Source organism: Toxorhynchites rutilus, chromosome 3, assembly GCF_029784135.1.
Source record: "Toxorhynchites rutilus septentrionalis strain SRP chromosome 3, ASM2978413v1, whole genome shotgun sequence".
Lineage (NCBI taxonomy): Eukaryota > Metazoa > Arthropoda > Insecta > Diptera > Culicidae > Toxorhynchites > Toxorhynchites rutilus.
Genome location: NC_073746.1, coordinates 181,340,021 through 181,359,630, shown reverse-complemented (window position 1 = coordinate 181,359,630; position 19,610 = coordinate 181,340,021). Strand labels below are relative to the sequence as shown.

General features: G+C 40.2%; 1 protein-coding gene across 4 annotated transcripts in view; it reads left to right on the top strand.

Moving 5' to 3' along the window:
• LOC129775535 (discoidin domain-containing receptor 2) overlaps positions 1 to 19,610 on the top strand; it is a 631,586-nt gene that overhangs the window by 484,075 nt on the left and 127,901 nt on the right. For all 4 annotated transcript variants that reach the window (XM_055780375.1, XM_055780374.1, XM_055780376.1 and 1 more), the window contains 2 exons: positions 2,115 to 2,254; positions 11,924 to 12,131. In XM_055780375.1, the coding sequence (XP_055636350.1) occupies positions 2,115 to 2,254; positions 11,924 to 12,131 (348 nt within the window). The remainder of the gene's footprint in view (positions 1 to 2,114; positions 2,255 to 11,923; positions 12,132 to 19,610) is intronic.

Here is a 19,610-nt window from a genome sequence, read left to right as displayed (position 1 = left end):
TGTGATAAGTACAACACAAGATATGTTTAAGTATTGCCAAATATTGACAATATACGACATTTCTTTTTCCCCAACCCAATAAATTATCTTTTAGATAACTCGTCTTGTTCAAACCTCTGTAGGGGAAGGAGGCGGGACCATCATCATCATCTATTTAAATTGATGTTATAATGCTCCAAAAAGACAGAAACAGACAAAGTTTCATGAAATCATGCGGTTTTTCATATATTATTATTTTATAAAGCAAGGAAGGATTTTCGGTGCTAAAGTTACATAATAAAAAATAAAGGTTAAGAACTAAAAAAATATGTGCCAGTAAGGCACTGGAACTTAAACTATATCATGGCAACCAAGGGGGCCAACTGAGGAGTTGATTCTGCCTGGTCAAACGATCAAACTTCTCCAATAGTATATCATAGTTTGATGGCCACAATTCGCCGAATTCGATCCAATGTGACAATCTATAAAGTTGGGCTCTTCCACACGATAACGAGCCGAGCAGCTATTCAGTAGTCGTGCATTAATTTTTGGGTCAAAATCGCGTTCATATTCATCTGTAACTTTTGTTGAATATTACACCGTTACCATTTTGAGGCGTAAGAGTATCGCTATCTATCGATACACATTTGTTTCATCTATAACACAGATGTTTCATAGTAAATACAACTCGGCCAATTGCAGCTATCTATGAAACATTCTTAAACCCACTTCCACGTTTACTCTCAACTTGCATTACATTGAAAAATAAGCAACCGATTTTCTCGATTTTCCACCCAATTTGTCACTCTCGAACTGTTTTCGACAACTCCGAACGTGCATTCATTTATTCAGATTAAAGTGCACTAAATTTGCCATCTTCTCCGTCGTGGTGCAAAGGTACAGTTCACGAAGTCTTCCTGGTCCATTGCGTTGGTGGGGCACTCTCGGTCGGGATCATAAGCGCGGAGCAAACGAGCAAGCAAGCGCCACCTCGCCTCCATCTCTGGGGGGATGACTGAAAGCAAATCCGGCCCAGGAGCAGCAGGAAGTGAAAGTTGATCTTAACAAGTGTCGCTTGAGAGGACATAAATGGGAAAATGTATACCGCAATATTGCGTGTTATCTAGTTACACAATTTTCAGCCCTGGTTATTTTTCCCGTATCCCCGCAGCCAATTTAAGGCCAAGGAAAATTTTCTCCGTTGGTTGGTTGCATTCCTGGGGCTGCATTCCAAAGTAAGCATTTTTTCGACGCTCGAGTTATTTTCTAGATTTTTGCCCCTATTATTCTTCATATTTTCCTGTTGCAAACATCAGAGGATGGGGATGGGGAAGAAGGTCCTGGCGATGGCGGAACGGCGCTTCGTTCGTATGTCGCATTCTCGTTCCACGACTGCATTGCTCTGTGCAATCTAGCGTAACAAGATTCCTGCACGGGAAAATGGGATTTTTTCCTGCTCGAGGTACAGAGTTTGCCTCGAGGTTGAATTCCCCTCTTTTTTGTTGCTGAGCTATTCTCACCTGTCTCGCTAGGTGCGCTGGGTTTTGTACTGTGGATGGATTTTCAATGTGATGGAAGAATGGAAAACACTGTTCGCAAAGGTTGTCAGTGGCTTTTGCGCTGGAAAAAAATGAAACGGATGAATGCGTGCTAGATTTGATTCGATTGCGCTCAAATTGTAAACTATGAATTTATTTTCGAGTCTTTCCTTGCGTTACAGCAATGGTGAAATATGTCATACAAACGTCGTTCGTTTGAAAATCGAAACAAAGTCTCAATGGCGATGTTTCTAAGGCTTGAAATGGATCCATTATCATTAGACACTAATAAGGCTTGTACTCATACCCAAACTTTTGCTTATTACAGGATATTTCCTTCCTTTCCCAGAGGACCGGAACGAAACTAGCAGACTTTAAAGTGCACCTTCATTCGGACTATCCGTATGGTTGAACGTAAAAAAAAAGAGTAATAGAGGAGCTAAAGCATACACCTTGAAAATATCACATGTTGTAGAAACATTAATTTTAATTTTCCTTGTTTTTCCTCTTGTGTCGTTTCTCTTTTCCCACTCACCCTCTTGAAACAACTCCTCCTCCGGCCATCCCTTCCACGACTCCTACCCGGTTCTTATGTAGGTTACGATTGGGTCGGCTGGCGTAATGATTCACTCGGCTTCGCCGGAAAACCAGTCGAGATGGTGTTCGAGTTCGACACGGTGAGGAACTTTAGTGCCATGGTTCTACACACCAACAACATGTTCAGCAAGGACGTTCAGGTAAGTACGTTTGTGTACACATCTATGCGCCTATCCGTCCGCCCACCTTCATCTTCTTCTTGAATTCCCCCCACCCTCCCTCCGTCCCACGTCTGCTTCTCTGCAAAGTCATCACCGGCCAAAGAGGCAAACAATGGCAGGTTTTACACGGAGGAGATTTTCCCTGCAGGAGGAACAAAAGGACTCTCCGGGAGGTTAAGCAAAAAGGGGTGAATTAAACAAATGCTTCTTTCCTTGGAGCAGACCTGACAGAAAGAAAACGAAAAACAAGCGGACGGAAAAGCAATTCAGGTCTTTGTGAGCGTTGGCATGTATGCTCGAAGCTTCATTGTTGTAGTTTGTCCCGGAATTACTTTCGCTCATGTTTCCCTCCTCCGATAGAGAATTGGTTGGGAGTTGGAAAGAAAAGCTCAATGATGTCAGAATGTTTGCAATCGAGGGGGCAGTGATACAGATTAGCATTATCAAATGTTACGTCATTTGTTAAAGCATGTATATATAGAGCCGGATTCAGAATCGGCCAAAAACGGTTCATTCGGTCCCGATAATTTCAGATTTTTTCAATTTTCATTTTTTCGATTCGAGTTGAGAGTGCTTTGACTAGACACACCCTGTTTTCACTTCAAGTGGTACAAGTTAGTGAGTGGAAACAATCGAAGGCTAATCAAAATCTGTTAAATAGAATTTTAAGTGCAACTCCGATTATTAAAACGAAGAGCAAGTATAAGAACTACTTTTAAATTGAGAACGGGGTACCGAAAATTAAAGATCTTTTCTTTTAAATGATCATTACTTTAGAACACTGTGCATATAAGTTAGAACATAAAATATACCGTCAAAAAACTTACTCAAAACTAAAATGAAAAATTTGGCATTCCAATATACAATACTTCAGATTTATTCCTATTTTTGAATACATAATGATAACTTTATTTCATGATGCTCGCGATACAAACAGTGAGAAAGTCACGATTGCCTTGGTCCGGTTTCTTATTCAATAATCTTGTAACTGATTGTCCAAATGACCCCAATTGCGTTTAGGTTGTGTTGGTTGGAGCCCAGTCTAAAACAGGTAGTCAATGATATTGAAACCATCGCATTGATTTTTTTACTACCCGAAAACCACTATGTGTTGCGCAATACTTGCAGGTGATGATTCCTGGTGAGCAGCCGTCTCTTTTAATTATCCTGGTACCTATTACCAGGGTATCAGCTATCAAATCCCTACAGGTTCATTACAGTATCAAATGTACTGAATCAGATTAGTCTCTTTAAGTAAATCCAGAGTGTCTCTTTATTTTAGTGTGTCGTTTTGTAATACGACATCTGGACTACCGCTTAGAGTAGTGCGGGGCAAAGGCGCGCACCTAACTGTTGTCGTCCAATAACTCTTGAAATTAAAGCAAATAAAATTGAGTTTGCTGACCAAATTGTTACTATATGTAATACCTTTGAAACGTAGTACAATAATTTCTCGAGTTTTGTTTGTAGTTGGACAAAAACCTATTTTAATACAAAATGACAGATGCGTACTTTTGCCCCATAGTGGGGGCAAAGGTGCGCACTTATTGAATTGTACTTCTGAGGTAACTTGTAACAAAATATTTGTATGTTTGTGTGTTTGTAACATGTTCGTCTGTCGCGCTTTACCACATTAATAGAAATTTAAACCCCTTTCTGTTGACCGATTGATCTGATATTTGGAACACACCTTCATCTCTGCAGTCACTATAAAACCGCGTATTTCATGATCTTGAAAATCCAAGATGGCGGCCGCAACAAAATGACGGATCACATATTATCTCAAAACCCCATCAATATGGGTTTTTCCCAAGCCCCATCAATATAGGTATCCAATGTAAGTGCTTGACTAGTAGAACACAGTTATTTACAAAAAAATGCAAAACCAAGATGGCTACCACCATAAAATGGCGGATTAAACATTTTCTCAAAACAAACCCCATCAAAATAGGTATCAAGGTTTAACCAGTAGATCACAGCTATTTAGCAAAATTCAAATCCAAGATGGCCGCTGTAACAAAATAGCCGATTACACATCGGGGTACATCGGATTTCCATTATCCACAGTTAGTTGTTTCATCATATGCCCACGGTTTTATTTTAGTCTCATTATTACCCTAAATTAATGAAGGAAGGGATGTGATAACTACTAACTGCCACTTGCCTAATTATTTTCTAGCTTTTAGTACATTAAACAGTTTAACTTAAAAAAATTTCTTTCACTTTTTTTTGACATATAAACTTGATGTGGACTAAGACGCATCAATACTGACTGTTAAAAACCATTGCTCCGTTCGTGAGGTAAATCTTGAGGAACGGACACCAAATCCTTTTTAAATAGATCAAGTTTATAAATACATAGTTACCTTCACCTGATTTATTCGAAGCTCATTGTTGAAAATAAGCAATATTTATTAGAAGTTCATTGTGAAAACATAAACGAAACTAAACCGTGATTGAATTGAATGCATGGTGAAAATAAAAACAATTTTCATTTGAAATTCATTTCGAATTATTTTGAAGCAATTGTTTATTTGTCTTCCTCGTCTTGGATTTCGGATTCCGACGCTTTGCCTTACAGCGCTGTTGCTTCGTTGCGCTGTTTTGGGTTTCGAAGAGACAGTTGGTTCCTCATGAAGGTAGAGGCCAGTTTTGCAACTTGGTTGAATTCGTGCTGGAGATTGTGGCTTCCTCGAAATCAAACGACATGTGCCTCAAATTTTCGAGAGTCATACCATAGGAAGCTTTGTCCAGTGCTCTGCATTCGCCAGATCCTCAGACTGCTCACTCGTATATACTGGTCTAAACCGTCCTAGGTGCTCGCTGGCACATCCCAGCAGAAGCAGAAGTGTCAAGAAAATAAGATTCAAATCATAAATCACCTACTGATATGAGTCTCTTCCTGAGAGCTAATTCAGAAAAACCGAAGTCTGCCGCAATACAACGCTTCGAGACTCCCTCCCGAAGCCTCTGTCGGCCCGACAGCCTTTCTGGAGTGCATTTCTTCAAATTAGTTTTATTCTTGTGGATCCTGTTGAAATTTGGTTGAAAACATTTTATATTTTTTTGAGAGCAAATTGCTAGTGCGAACTTTTGCCCCACAGCCACTGCGCACCTTTGCCCCATAAGCAATTTTTGAACTAATCGAATTTTTAAAAAAAGCTCTTGAACTTTTTCACAAAAACGAATACGCACTATCATCTACTATAGAATGAAGGTTTTCTTGACGGTGTAGTTTAGAACTTTCCAGTTATTTTAGGTGAGTAAATCGTCATCCCCATAATTGAAAAAAATTAGATCAAAACATCGCAAAACTTTTTTTATCTCATAACTTTTCACCACTTTCATGAAATGTATCATGTTTATATGTGCGAGCTGCAGGTGTAATAATGTATCAAACAAATGCACTGTTGTCGAATTTTTATGCTCGTTTGCTTCAAAAAGGCCAATGCGCACTTTTGCCCCGTGCGATTTTATAGATTTTTTCTCGATTTTCACTAGTGCAGGCATGATCATCGGTAGTAGTACTACCATTTACCAGCCTGATGGACTCCTGAAAGTGAATTGATTCTCTGCCATAACTCTTTAGCTGGATGTTCTCAACTATTTACGCTTATGATGCCCTTTACCTAGTTTTCCATACACACATTCCAGCAACTCGCTGAGCTGCAAGGAAGTTAAAGCTTCCCTCTTTCTATATTAGGATCGTCGTCTGTCAGCCTTTTACTACATGGGAAGCGGAACGTGGAACTACGTGGAAAGTACCGGGAATTTTTCAACAGATGGCGTCACTAAAAAATGAAAAAGATTCATTTCGAGAGGTTTATCTGTCACTGACTTACGTGTAAAGTTTCATGACATTTGTTCATTTGTTCACAAACTACAGTTGTTTAAGTATCACTACCTGAGCATTCGTATAGAAAATGGAGAAAGAGGAATATCGTATTTTGATCAAAACTTGTTTTTTTGAAGGGAAAAACTACGGAAAGATCAATGCAGTGGTTGACGAAATGTTATTCCACTTCTGCTTCTGCGAGAACAACACTTTACGGGTGGTTTAATCAATTTAAAATGGGTCGTACAAGCACCACAGATGAGCCTCGCTCTGGAAGGCCAAAAGAGGCTATGCACACAGTAGTCGTAAAACAAGTGCACTCATTTTGAACGATCGTAAAGTGCAGTTAGGCGAGTTGGCTGAGGCTGATGTTTCAAAAGAACGAGCGGGCTTAATTCCGCACGACATTTTGGACATGAAAAATCTATCCGCGCGATTGGTGCCGCGTTTGCTGACCGTCGACCAAAAACAGTGGTGCGTTGATGATTCAGCAGCCGGTTTAGCGTTGTTGAAGCGCAATTGAGTGGGCATCTTTCGACGTTTTGTGACAATGAATGAAACGTGAACCCATTAACACACTCCTGAATCCAATAGGCTGTCTGAAGAGTGGCACTGAGGCATGTTTTGAAGAGTTAGAAGTTCTGTACTACAGAAAGGAAATCAAAATGCTGAAAACTTGCCATACCAAGTGTATTGCCCTCGAAGGAAACTTTGTTGCGGAAAAAATCCAATTTTGCCCAGAAAATCATTATTTTCATCAAAAATCCCGGAACTTTTAAACACATGTAGTAAGTGCTCTAAAAGTTTTACGTCTAAGATATATTGCCTTCCTAACTTCTTCATTCCACCAAGAGACCCTCCTTCTACCGGGTAACCCGCTTGTGCGGGGAATGTGCTTTGGAACTCTCTGCAACATAAGCTCAGTTAGTTGATCAAGATCAAGGATTGAAATTATGCGATCATGTTTCGATCCATGATTAATCGCAAACTGCACAGATCGCGATCTGTACAAGTTGCGATCAACTATTACTCCTCTCCATTCCCAACAGAATGATGTTCTCTTTATTACTCTGAGTTTATTAATAGATCGCATCAACGGATCTACACAGAAGAAACTAAAGACTCTTTCCACTCGATTTGTGTGCAAATCGCAGCATTAATTTGCTCCACGGAGGCAAAAGTTTCTACAGTATACGATTCTCAGTATCTCGCCTCTCCGCTCAGTTTAGCTTGCCATAACCCGAATACTACCGAATGTAAAATTGACTCTCCGAGTGCGTCTTTGCAGGCGAGACGGGAGACGGGTGTGAAGCAAAACCGAACTCGTCACCAGCCTCTCGTTTCGGCAACTGAAAATCAGAGCGAGGTAATGTTCAGATCATAAATGTTCGTCAGTAGTAATCAGTCCGAACAATATCTGATCCCCAGCTTCGCCAGCTGAGATTAGTCGTTTGTAGTGTGCCCTCACGATATAGTGTCAATTGTATGAGCAAAGCTTTGGGTGTGCAGACAGTGATGATTCCACTGCCATATCGCTTTTGTGAGATTTTGGCAGCTCTCTGTTTACAGTGTTCTCTATGTGTAAGCATGAAGAAAACGAAAGCATCGCTCGTGGCTGGTGACGTCAAAACATCTGACTAGTGGTATATACCTATTCATTGATCGCTCGAGGCGATTTTTTTCCATCAATGATCAAGATTGAGATACGTGGAACCACGCACTGAGCGATCTACATCGTCCCGACAACCAACCCAGTTACCTCCATTGAACTTCCATCTACTACGGTGTCTGAGTGATGATTTTTTACCTATCAAGTGTAATAAAAATATTTGAATGGTCACTGCTGAAGGTTTCATCTGCAGTAGATCATTCAAGCTTACTGTTTAGTGTGGGGGAGACCATAGTCAGGTCAATCGCAATGGTTTGACCTGTCATATGACCTGTCGCCCTGTGATAGTGAAATCTAGAGGGTATGTACAAAGCAGGCTCGATGTTATCGAGTGTTCTCTTTAAGTCAATGCCAATACCATCCCTACCAGTGGTAGGATGTCCTTTTTTATAGATCCAACTATATTTTGAGATATTCTACCAAGGGAAGACGGCATTCGAGGCGTAACCCTTACGGGTAAAGGTACAGCAGTAGTATCGGAGTTAGGCTAGGGTACTATACTGGGCCTACCCTTCTTAGGAAAGTATGAGGTGCTGAGTTTGGTCTTTCACATACTAAGTAAGGAGCCAGGCCAAGACATGGATATGATGTAGGAACCCCCTGCCTGTGGAGGCGACATTCTTCCAAAATGGAAAGTAAAAGTGACGAACCAGCCAAAAGTGTTGAAAGTCACTATAATACAGAAATCCCTGCCTTTGCGGTGGGTACCGCGGTTGATGTGGATTTCCCAGCTGCCGATCTTGTGGTAGCCCCTTCTTTGCGAAAAGTACCTTGGGAGGAGTGGGCTTATAATAATTTCGTTTGTTCAGAAAAAAACAGATCAAGTTCTGCTGTTTAGGCAGTGGTCGTTGCTTCTGCAATTCCAAATCATTTCCGCGAAGACTTCCAACCTACCGCCGTATCTTTCTGGCACTTGCCAGAGAAATGACAAAACTGGTATCACTTCAAACACTGTGTCGGTTTGGGGATGTATTTCTGGTCTTGATGACTAGGAAAACCAATTAGACACAATTGGGTAGGATTGAAAAGTTGAACGTCAGAATTAGGAGAGTAGTGCTCACAACTACTCCCTCCACCTTTTTCGTAATCCGCTTAACTTTCATGATGTGTTGAGGTTTGAATTAGATCTCCAAAACATCCTCTTTTATATGTGTCGCATCACGACAAAAAAATACTCCCCTGAAATTTTTCAGAGTAGAATGGAACGAGCACTACACCTCAGTGAAGTCACCTAACAATGAATTTGGCTCCAACGATATACTTGCTGAAGGAGGCCAGTGATTTACATATTACGAATGGTTTCTCCTCTCACCATTTTTGATCTCTAGGACCAGAGAGGTGTTTTTGCGCACCGTATCGCTCTCTGTCCTCTGGGGGAAGATTGCCTTTGAATTCTTGTTTTGGATTTAGACATCCCAAAATTTGTTTTTTGTTATCAATACCTTCAAACATTCACGTTTTCTTGCTATGAGAAAGGTCATGGGTCCCATCGCAGAACTGTTCATTGATTGATCTCCTAATCGACCCCGTTGAATTTATCTTTTACTATAAAATTCCTAGTATTTCTAACAAAACTCATCATTTTCATATCAGATTATTTTCAGATACAATTCTCGTTCAAGATTTTTCAACCACATGTAACATGTATCTCCGTTGCATGGAATAAATGTTTTATACGGAAAATATAATAGAATAAAGACAGCCCTAAATCGGACAATTCCTTCCTCGAGTTCTGCTCTTATCAACACATCCGGCGATCCTTTTTATAGGTATAGATAGAAGAAGATATAGGAGAGCGATTCATCACATTAAAATCCATTTCCAGTTTCGAACACAGATCAATTTCGCTAGCGCAAACATCAAATGGACTAACAGCACTTGTAACTATGCAATTGTAGAACATATAGGAATTTAATTTTCCAAAATTTCCCCTTTTCCTTCAGAGTTTTCCGAAAATTTTCAATTGTCATGTTTGGTTGAAATATGTGTAATATTTTTATGGGACTCCCTCTCCATTCCAGAGGAGGGAGGGGTGTCATACCACCATAGAAACATTCCCCCCCCCTCTCAGAAAGGTGGGAGGAGTGTTGAACCACTTTAGAAATGTTTCTTGTCCCCTAAAACATTCGCATGACAAAATTGGCTTCATTTGCTTGATCAGTTTACGGATTATGCAGAAATTTGTCTTTCATTTGTACGGCAGCTCCCCCTTAGAGAGGGGGGATAAAGTGTCTAACCACCATAGAAACATTTATTGCACCCTAAAACCGCCACATGTCAAATTTGGTTTCGTTTGCTTGATTAATTCTCGATTAATGCAAAAAAAATTGTGTTTCATTTGTATGGCAGCCCCACCTTAGAGAGGGCGGTGAAGAGTCTAACCATCATAGAAACATTTATTGCACCCTAAAACCTCAATATGCCTAATTTGGTTTCATTTGCTTGATTAATTAATGCAAAAATTTGTGTTTCATTTGTATGGCAGCCCCCCCTCCTTAGGAGTATCTAGCCACCGTAAAAACATTTATTGCACCCTAAAACCTCAATATGCCTAATTTGGTTTCATTTGCTTGATTAATTCTTGAGTAATGCAGAAATATGTGTTTCATTTGTATGACAGCAACTCTCATAAAAAAATTTAAAAAAAATCACGAGTTTCAATTATTCTGAATTACCTTAATTATCTACCCAATAACAATAGCACATAATTTATAGCTGAACAGATTTAACGATTCTCCTGTTACATTAATTATCGTAATCACAAATGTTGAAGCGCAAAATTATGACCAACTCGAACTAGCAAACAGTATTTTATTGAATCTCAAACTCCACTTGATAGACCAATGAAATTTCCACAAGCCACTCTTCCCCTCTGTTTGGAGCGAAGCGTATGTATGTTTTTCAAAAGGATATTATCCGGCAGTCCCAAGCCGCTCGGGAGAATAAATTTCTGTTGTCTCATCAAGCCACTTTACGACAGCTTTATTTTTTTTTCGTCCAACTATCCGATTAAAAGTGCGATGAGCAGAAACGAAAATCCCACCCATCTCCTCCCCAGTTACACTGTCTCGACTGTCTCTACTCGGAGAACTAGTGACGGCAAACATACGTATTGGCCGATCTCACAGTCGTCCTCCCACTCAATAAAAACCGATAAACTTTTTTCTTCTTATTTTTTTTAATTTCAAGAAGGAAGGACAAATTAGAGCGGAAAAGCACTTAAAGATATAATAAGATGACATTTTCTGTGAAACGTTTCGCTTTAGTGCTAATTTTCAGCTTCACCATCGGAGCTCTTGTCCTTGTTCGGTCTGTCAATCCACCGCCATCGCAACTCCCAACCCGCGAGGCTCCGCAGTGTTGCTGCTGCTGCTGCTGCTACTATCGAATGGGGTTTCCTCTTCAGCTGTTATCAGCGATGCAGCAGAAGGACTTATCTTTTCGCCACTCTCTCTCGCTCTCTCTTATCATCGAACTTCTTCGCTACGTTTGGTATCGTTTCTTTTCCGCTAAATTATAAGCTTCTTATACTGCCAAGATACGTTTATGTTTTGTTCCATTTTATTTTCTCATAATTAATAAGCTCCTCCATTATAGCGATAATCTTTTATCGATCCAGCGACCTCTGTGCTTCCATCAGATGGAATCGGTTTGCGATACTGAAAATAATTGTACCCGGAGAGATCAAAGATTCAGATCCCGTCTTCTGTATGCGTCGTCTCACGTTATAATCATCTGAGGAGACGGAAATTGGATAACACGGTTTGATGGATTATTTGATTAACCGAGACATACAAATTGCTATTAGTATCGGATGATTCTGTACCGGTGATTGGTTTCATTCACATTAATAAGTTTCGCTTTTATTATAAAAAAAATCACGCTTATGTTACTCCCGAGAAGTCAAAGTCTCACTGTGGGGAAGATCTCGCCCCGAGTTTACTGCCCAATAACTCAACAGCCAACATACCATTTCAGCTATATTACCCATAAATCTTCCATTTCACTGTACTCATGTACACTAATCTTCACCCTTAACCTCGCCGCCCAACCCTCTCCCACAGACCATGATTATATAGAGTACTTAAGTCTCCCCCTCTCTCACTCTTTTTCTTACATACATTCTGATTTCTGTAAATTGCAGGTATTCCTCCATGCGAAAGTTTTCTTCAGCATCGGTGGCCAGCACTTCAGCGGTGAACCGGTGCACTTCTCCTACATGCCGGATACGATTATGGAGAACGCTCGTGATGTCACGATCAAATTACATCATCGCCTCGGACGCTACATCCAGATTCACCTCTACTTTGCCCTGCGGTGGATTATGCTGAGTGAAATATCGTTTATTTCCAGTAAGTACATTTGTTGTCTTTTCCTCGTCGTGTTTCCATTTTAGCCAACAACTCTCGGCTCGGGATGAGCTATAGGGCTCCAGGACGAGACGACGGCGGGTCTGTTTATTTAATACTGCTCATTTTGAGAGTTGAAACTTTCTGGTGTATTTACCAGTCGATTGGTGCTGCTGTTATTCATCGGGCGATAATTCTGGAAGCACCATGTCGATGGGACGGAGGTTCCATCGGAGATTTTTTAGATTATTGCGATCCGTCGCCGGTAAGAATACGGACAGATTGCGTTTCAGAATGTTGCCACTTTTGAACACCGCTTCCACTCCACTACCACCCATCATTACCCCTCCGGCGAATCGATATGGCACTTGAAATGAACTTGATCCTTACCACTCGCCGGTGAGCAATGCTCGAAGTGTTTGCTGCTGTTTACCTTGCTATTAGTGTCTCCCACGTTCCTCCATCTCTTGCGCTACGCTTCGGTGGTAGAGCTTCTTCATCGCAACTGACGCTTTGCGGTGGGTATTATCAATGGTTGCGGATCTTTCTTCTTCGATTTCCTCCTCCGTCTCCTACGACGCCATCCCGATTTCCCGAGGGGGCGAACTTTTGCTCTGGTGCGATTTTTTTTCTCTCCTCCCTTTCCGTCTATTCGGTAGCGCAGCATAATGAGACATAGTTCCCGAGCGGTACCCTAGCGGAGGTTTGCTGCCGGCTACAAACGGTTGCCGCCAGCGATCCAACTACTCGCCGCCGCCCTGTGGTTGCATTGCAGTAATTTGCAATTCTATAAGCTACTTAGGGTACGACTGGGAGAGCTTGTCATTGTTTTGTGAACGTCATTTTCCTATTAAAATATATTCTGATCCACTATCAACGGTAGAGTTGGTGGTGGATTTGTTGTACTCGTTTGCGGAATTCATTCTGGTAGCTGTTTGCTTGGAGGCAGTTACTGCTTTCGGCAGCCATTTCAGTATCGTGATTGGAGGAAATGTTCATTCAAATGCCGAATAGAATGAAACTCCAGAAGTTGAATGGCAATGCCGAAATAGACGGTTAACAAAAGTTTAGGCCTCATTATTATGTCAGAACAAGTAGCTTCGCCTTTTCTTTTTTGTATACTGCGTGATCATTACATATATTCGAGAGTTGAAAAATTCTCATGGCGATTATCATCATCAAACAAACATAGACAGAATAATTTTACTGACATGAGGGGAAAACAGGTAGGTTCGAGAAGTTTTTGTATAACAATAACATTACAGGAAACTAAATACTTCTTTGAAGTACCATTAGTACATATCAAAGGCGTCTAGGCTCAAATTGCAACCTCCACCACGGATTGTTCTGGAAACCATCGATGCCGCTCATTCTGTTAATTCAAGCCAATTGTACAGGTGAACAACGAATTACCATTAATCAAAAAATCGAACGAAATGTCTACCATACAAGACAAGAGCAAATTCATGACCTGGATACTTGCATCATCAGATTAGTGTGTTCAACATAGGATTGGCGATCTCGGATCGATTCTTAGAATATCGATCTTTTCCATTCCGATTTCCGATTTTTTGGATCGATCTTTTGTACTCGAGAAAATCGAGAAAATCGATTTTTTTGCTTTCGATCTTTTTGTAGATTTGTTTTTCAGTATACATCAAAAGTTCAACAGTAAACATGAAGTAAATAAGCATCAAGCTTCGATTAAGTAATTCGGATAAAATGTACTGTTGTTCACGAAGCAACCCGAAGCAACTAAGGTTTTCGACCCGTGAAGAGATCCGCTTGAATAAAATTGCATTCATATGGAAATTTTCAATGAAAACTCGAGAGTTGCTTAACATATTCTTTTACAGCTCATGGCGAAATAATTTTCAGAATGCCTTGGGACATTTGAACGTGAACACGAACGGGGAAATATTTTGACGTCTATATTCACCACTGTTTTCGCGTTCGCGTTCACCGAAACCGGCGAACTATGGTGAATTCACCAACATCTCGATTCCACGGTGAAAACTCAAAATCGTAGTGAAATATTGAAATAATCTATTTTGGTCTGTATGAATTGTGTTTAAATATGTTTTTCAACTAGAAAATGTTTCTTCTTCTCGTTTCAAGATGTTCCCGCGTTTTATATATGGACTGATGAATTATTAACATAAAAGTGTTTGTTCACGTTCGCGTTCACGAGAACTCAAAACCAGCCTTTAATTGCAGTGGACTGTAAAAACTGCTGTTACATTCCGCTGCGCGATTCCAATTCTCCGTAGGTGCGATATTGACTGCTCTTAACACGTTCGTTGCCTCGTTACCCAGATATGGGTGACATTTTCCTCGTTCAAATTGAATATGATTTTTAAAGGAAATTTGACAGAATACGCACCTAAATGGATTATAGGATATGCAGAAAAAATAAAAATCATAAACATATTATTATAATGTTTATACTATACTTTTTATGAATTTATAGTACGCATGGTTTGTACCGCAGTTTTTTTGCGAAACCCATATCATATGACATATGACTGGCGAACAGATTGCAAAGGGGATGAAAGTTTCCTCGAGGCGCCTAAAACTGGTGTACCCACTTTTTACCTCGAACGTCCGGTTTGACGCAAATGTTTTTCACAAAATGCAGCAGATTGCCGTCTATCCCCCAGTATGTCAATGTCGCCAGAACTAGTGTAATCCAGGTTCGGTTGTACGTCTTCTTCAGATTCAGGGCTACCATACCATCTCCGTGCTGTCGATTCTTTCTAAATTCATGAAACAGAATTCCCGATCCCGCCAGATTAAAAGAACACCTTCCTCCAAGTGAAGATCGGCTTTTAAGTGTCCCAGAGATTATTTTATCAACGTTGTTGTAAGTGATTAAACTTTTCATCGCCCATCACGATTTGCTTAAAAACTGCGAGTTTTCGTTGCGTTTATAAAGCGAGTCGCTGATGGAGACACGAGCCATTAAATGTTTTTCGGTCGAATAGCGCAGAATCATACATTGCAGCGTTTTGCGTAACCAAGGTTCACCAGGTTCACTCATGAATATAAATATTCGTAATGAATCTCCTATTTCATTTGTTGTGTACTGAGGATTATTCATGATCTGCGTCTCGATTTGATTATTATCAGTGGCGGCACAAACTTCCCGGACAACACAATAGAAGTGTATTCCTGAAAATATTACAGTTCAAAGAAGATTGTCTTCGTCACTAGGGACACTTATCCAGCGATACGGTGTGTGCATTCACGAAAAAAATTGTTGTTCGTGCTCCATTTTCGCAAAACTTGGGAATTTGAACAAACTGTACCCAAGACACGATCGCTTAAGACGTACGACTACGCATTCGTTTTATTTAATTTGCATGTCTAATTTAAGCGTGGATTTGATAGCAGGAGTATGATATGTTGAAATACATGGATCAAATTTATGGTTTATTTTATTTAACAAATTATCAACTCTCCCATGGGCCATTTTCCCGTATACACTTAACCGAAATGAACGGCACGTCATTAAACTTCATTTTACGAAGTAGTGAAGCGTCAAGGATAATAATGGATTTTCAGGCAGAATGAAAATTTTTCAAATAGAAATTGTGAATGAAAATAAACTAGTATCAAATCAGTGTTCAATGTGAATGGAAAACTTTGTTTTCTTCATGTGGTGAAATAATCTCGTACGTAAATTGTACATGAAGATAATTTTATATTATAATGATAAGACTCAGTGGGGATATCGGAAAGTGTATTGAAAATATGTTAAGTTAGGTGAAGAAAAACGTGCTTTTAGTAAATAAATAATGCCAAGTAAAAATTTTTATTCAGATTTTAGCGTTTTAAAACTGTCTTCGTGCCGGCTTATCTGATAGAGAGTAGTAAGCCTTGTTAAAATCTAACTTCGTATCCAGGTGTCGACACCGTACTGTTTTCATCGCCGATACACTTCGATGAATATTTTTTCTGCTGCCGTGGTTGTTATATGTTATTTAGTCCTAATTTGATTGCTAACTGCTCGGAAAATAATTGAACGCTCTTCTCTGCTAGGCCGCTGCTATTATGCTATGCTAGATGACAGGAGGATCACAAAAACTTGTAGGGTGGATGTTCGGACTGCAATGGCTGAGGAATAAACTTCTCTGTAGCGGATTTTCTCGAATGCGCGTAACAGGACATAATAGAAACAAAAATATACAAAGAATTGTTTATATAAATTTTCACTAAATTGGAACGTAAATTGAACTATTATTCGATTTTGAATATATTTGGCAAAACTGTAAAACTGAACAACATCCAATCCTTATACCAGACATATGCGAGGAACTGTCATAATATCTTCGATCAAAGAACATCGACATGGTTGCATTGATCGAAACACATCTCTTCAAATTAACAGTATCACGAAACTTTTAATACGTTGTAATATCTTTCTTTTTAAAACTATTTCTGCGCTCTCGGCGCTTTGGCACACATTCACTCGCACACATGAAAATGGAGGTCATTTCTGACTCACCGGAGCCGTTCCGTGGATCCCCTTTCCAGTTGAAGATACCGGATCCTCTGGCCGGATCTCATTTAATTCCGGACGGATGAATTTGGTGGACGTCCACCACTGTGCTGATTATCCTCCGGCGTTTCGTCGGTGCGATCCTCCTCGTATCCTGGTTCTCGCTCCACCGACCTTGAGCGCCGGCAATCCGTGGACATCCACTCAGCGTCCTCCTCCGTGACGCTCCTGTCTGTCGCGTAGCTCTGCCCAAAACTGATCGCGGCACCACTACATAATTTCCCCGCGTAGGGATCGACAAAACTCTCAACGGTTAAAAACCCTTTTTCGAGCAAAAACTTTTCCGACACTAATTCACCCGCGAAGCAAAAACGCGACCGCTCTTCTGGAGCATCCAAAATTGAAGACGCTCCCTTTTGTTTTTTCTCTGACAGATCGCTCTCTCTCTGTCATTCGATGATTTTATGTGTGCAGGGGTGTGCTGCATGTGTGCCATAATTTTATGGTGACGCATTCTATTACCACTTAGCGCCCAAAACGCAACAATGTCTAAGAAACCCCTTCCTGTGCCAATGTCAGTGTGCTGGCGATTGGAATAAGAACTTGATGTATGAAGTGTGTTTCAATTAGAATTTGGTCGCTTATTTTTATTTACTGTCCATAGTCCATAGTTTTCACAACGAAAAACTATTGACAGCGTTTTAATCCGGATGGTTTGTTTATTCAGTACTGAAAATTTCATCAAAATGGAAGGACATATTAAATAGTTATCGACGATGGAACGCGACTGGCGGGAAAAATTCTGCACAGTTGCGTTGAGAAACCGACGTGGTCAGGAGGAATGATCGCAAAATTCCTGAGATTTCCTATATACCATAAATACCGTACTCAAATGTTACCTACCCCAACACCAACGCATATTTATTTCATTCAGCTTCAATACCACAACCGTATGCTCGCACCTGACGCTTAACTCCACTCATAAGGCATTCACAAATCGGGCTTCAGCTTCTTTTGTACGGAAACACACTTTTTGTTCATGTCTTCCATAGATTTGACCTCCTTGGAATACTTCCGTAGCGTCTGCTTCATAATAGTCTAGTATTTTTCGATGAGCCTTAGTTCCTGTGTGTTGGGGGGTGGAGAGGGTTTCATCTCCTTGGGTACGAAAGTGACTCCGTTGGCTTCGTACCACTCCAGGACATCCTTTGAATAGTGGCACGAAACTAGAACCATCCAGAAGATCGTAGGACCCTCGTTTTGATTCAGCAGAGGAAGCAGACACTTCTGTAGACACTGCCCGTTTACAGTCCCGGTAGTCACAAACGGCGCACTCCATTTGACACATGAGCAGATCGCTTGCCAAAAAAATATTTGTTGGCAAACTTTGAAAGTTTCTGCTTCCTTACTTCGTCCGGAACATCACCTTTGTGCTGGACGGTGAAGAACAGTAGCCCCGGAAGCTGCTGGAAGTCCGCCTTGACGTAAGTCTCATCATCCATGATGAGACAATAAGACTCCGTCAACATCTGGGTGTACAGTTTCTGAGCCCGCGATTTTCCCACCGTATTTTGCCGTTCGTCACGTTTTGGAGCCTTCTGCACTTTGCACGTATGCAGTCCCTCCCCATCCAATTCTCGTCCTTTCTGGTGAACTGGAAAAAATCCTAAAAACAAAACCAAAACGTATCGCCATATCCTAGGTCTTTTTAATAATAGATAATAGGTCTAGATGAGAAAGCTGATGTCTTGAGTCTTTTCTGTGTCTGAGTAAAAAACTTGCTGTCCACAAACAAAAAATCTACCCGGTGATTGATTATGGTATGCAAATTTGAAACCACTTTTAGGTCTCAGATCGAGAAGTTCTCCACAAAATGTGATTTCATGAAACCTTATTACCTTATCCAAGCTAGCTAAATATATTGCTGCTCTCTTTTAACGTTCAATAATTTTTTTTTCACCTTCGTGTAATCTGCTTTCACTTCACGTTCATTCGTTTCATTCTTCACACTGAAGCGGTGTTTGTAATCGTCATTTTCAAAGCGTATTGAAACATTAATTTTTATCGAGCTGTTTGTATCCAGATGATTGTTTCGTTGTTACAATTGAAACAATGATAACGACGGGGTGAAAGATTATGTGGTATTATTGTGGTACGCGTGAATGATATGCTCTCTTGGGCCTTATTTGATACCACCTTTTCCAGGATGAAATGATGAAGTGGAATGGATGAAGTTCTCAATTGAATAACTGCGAGTGTCGAGTGAAACTCTTTGGCGATGAAAAAATTGGTTTTGTTTTCGTAATTATTGATCGTGCTTGCGTTTTTTTTTACATAATACACCCAAAAACCAGAGCGGTGTTTTTTTTCGTTTTTGAGTTATGATTTTTCAAAATTAACATGCTTTGTGCTACCTGCGCAAGCTCAATGAAAAAATAAAACAGATGAACTAATTTTATTCCGAACCTACCATGTGCATAATTAGAAACCATGAGATTGTCTTATCAAAATATAGAATCTAATCAAAATGGATATTGATACGGAGTTTCTTACAGTCCGGAATTCAATCTAATTAATGTGTGAGATACAAAAGCATATGAAATCGATATTGATTTACATTTGCCTTGAAGTCCTGGCAGGTGTTTTACCGTTGCAGGTACGGTTCCCTGTCCCATCGTTTCTAAATCCGCAGCGAATTCATGAACCCATTGGTAATTGAGGATTGTAAGAAGCTTCTCGAATTGAACCAACGGACGAGATCCATGGATCTTTACTCTCATTACATTTCTCAAGAAATAAAACCTTCAGCAGACATCTTCAATAATGTTATGTTCCCGAACTTTTGCAGATCTTCCGTTGATTTCGATCTTTCTATGAAGGACGAAACTCGATACATTTCAAATCATCTTCGATCATCGTTAATCCCTGCTATTTTCGCTTCAAAATATAACCATATCAATTCTTCAAGAATGTTTCTCACT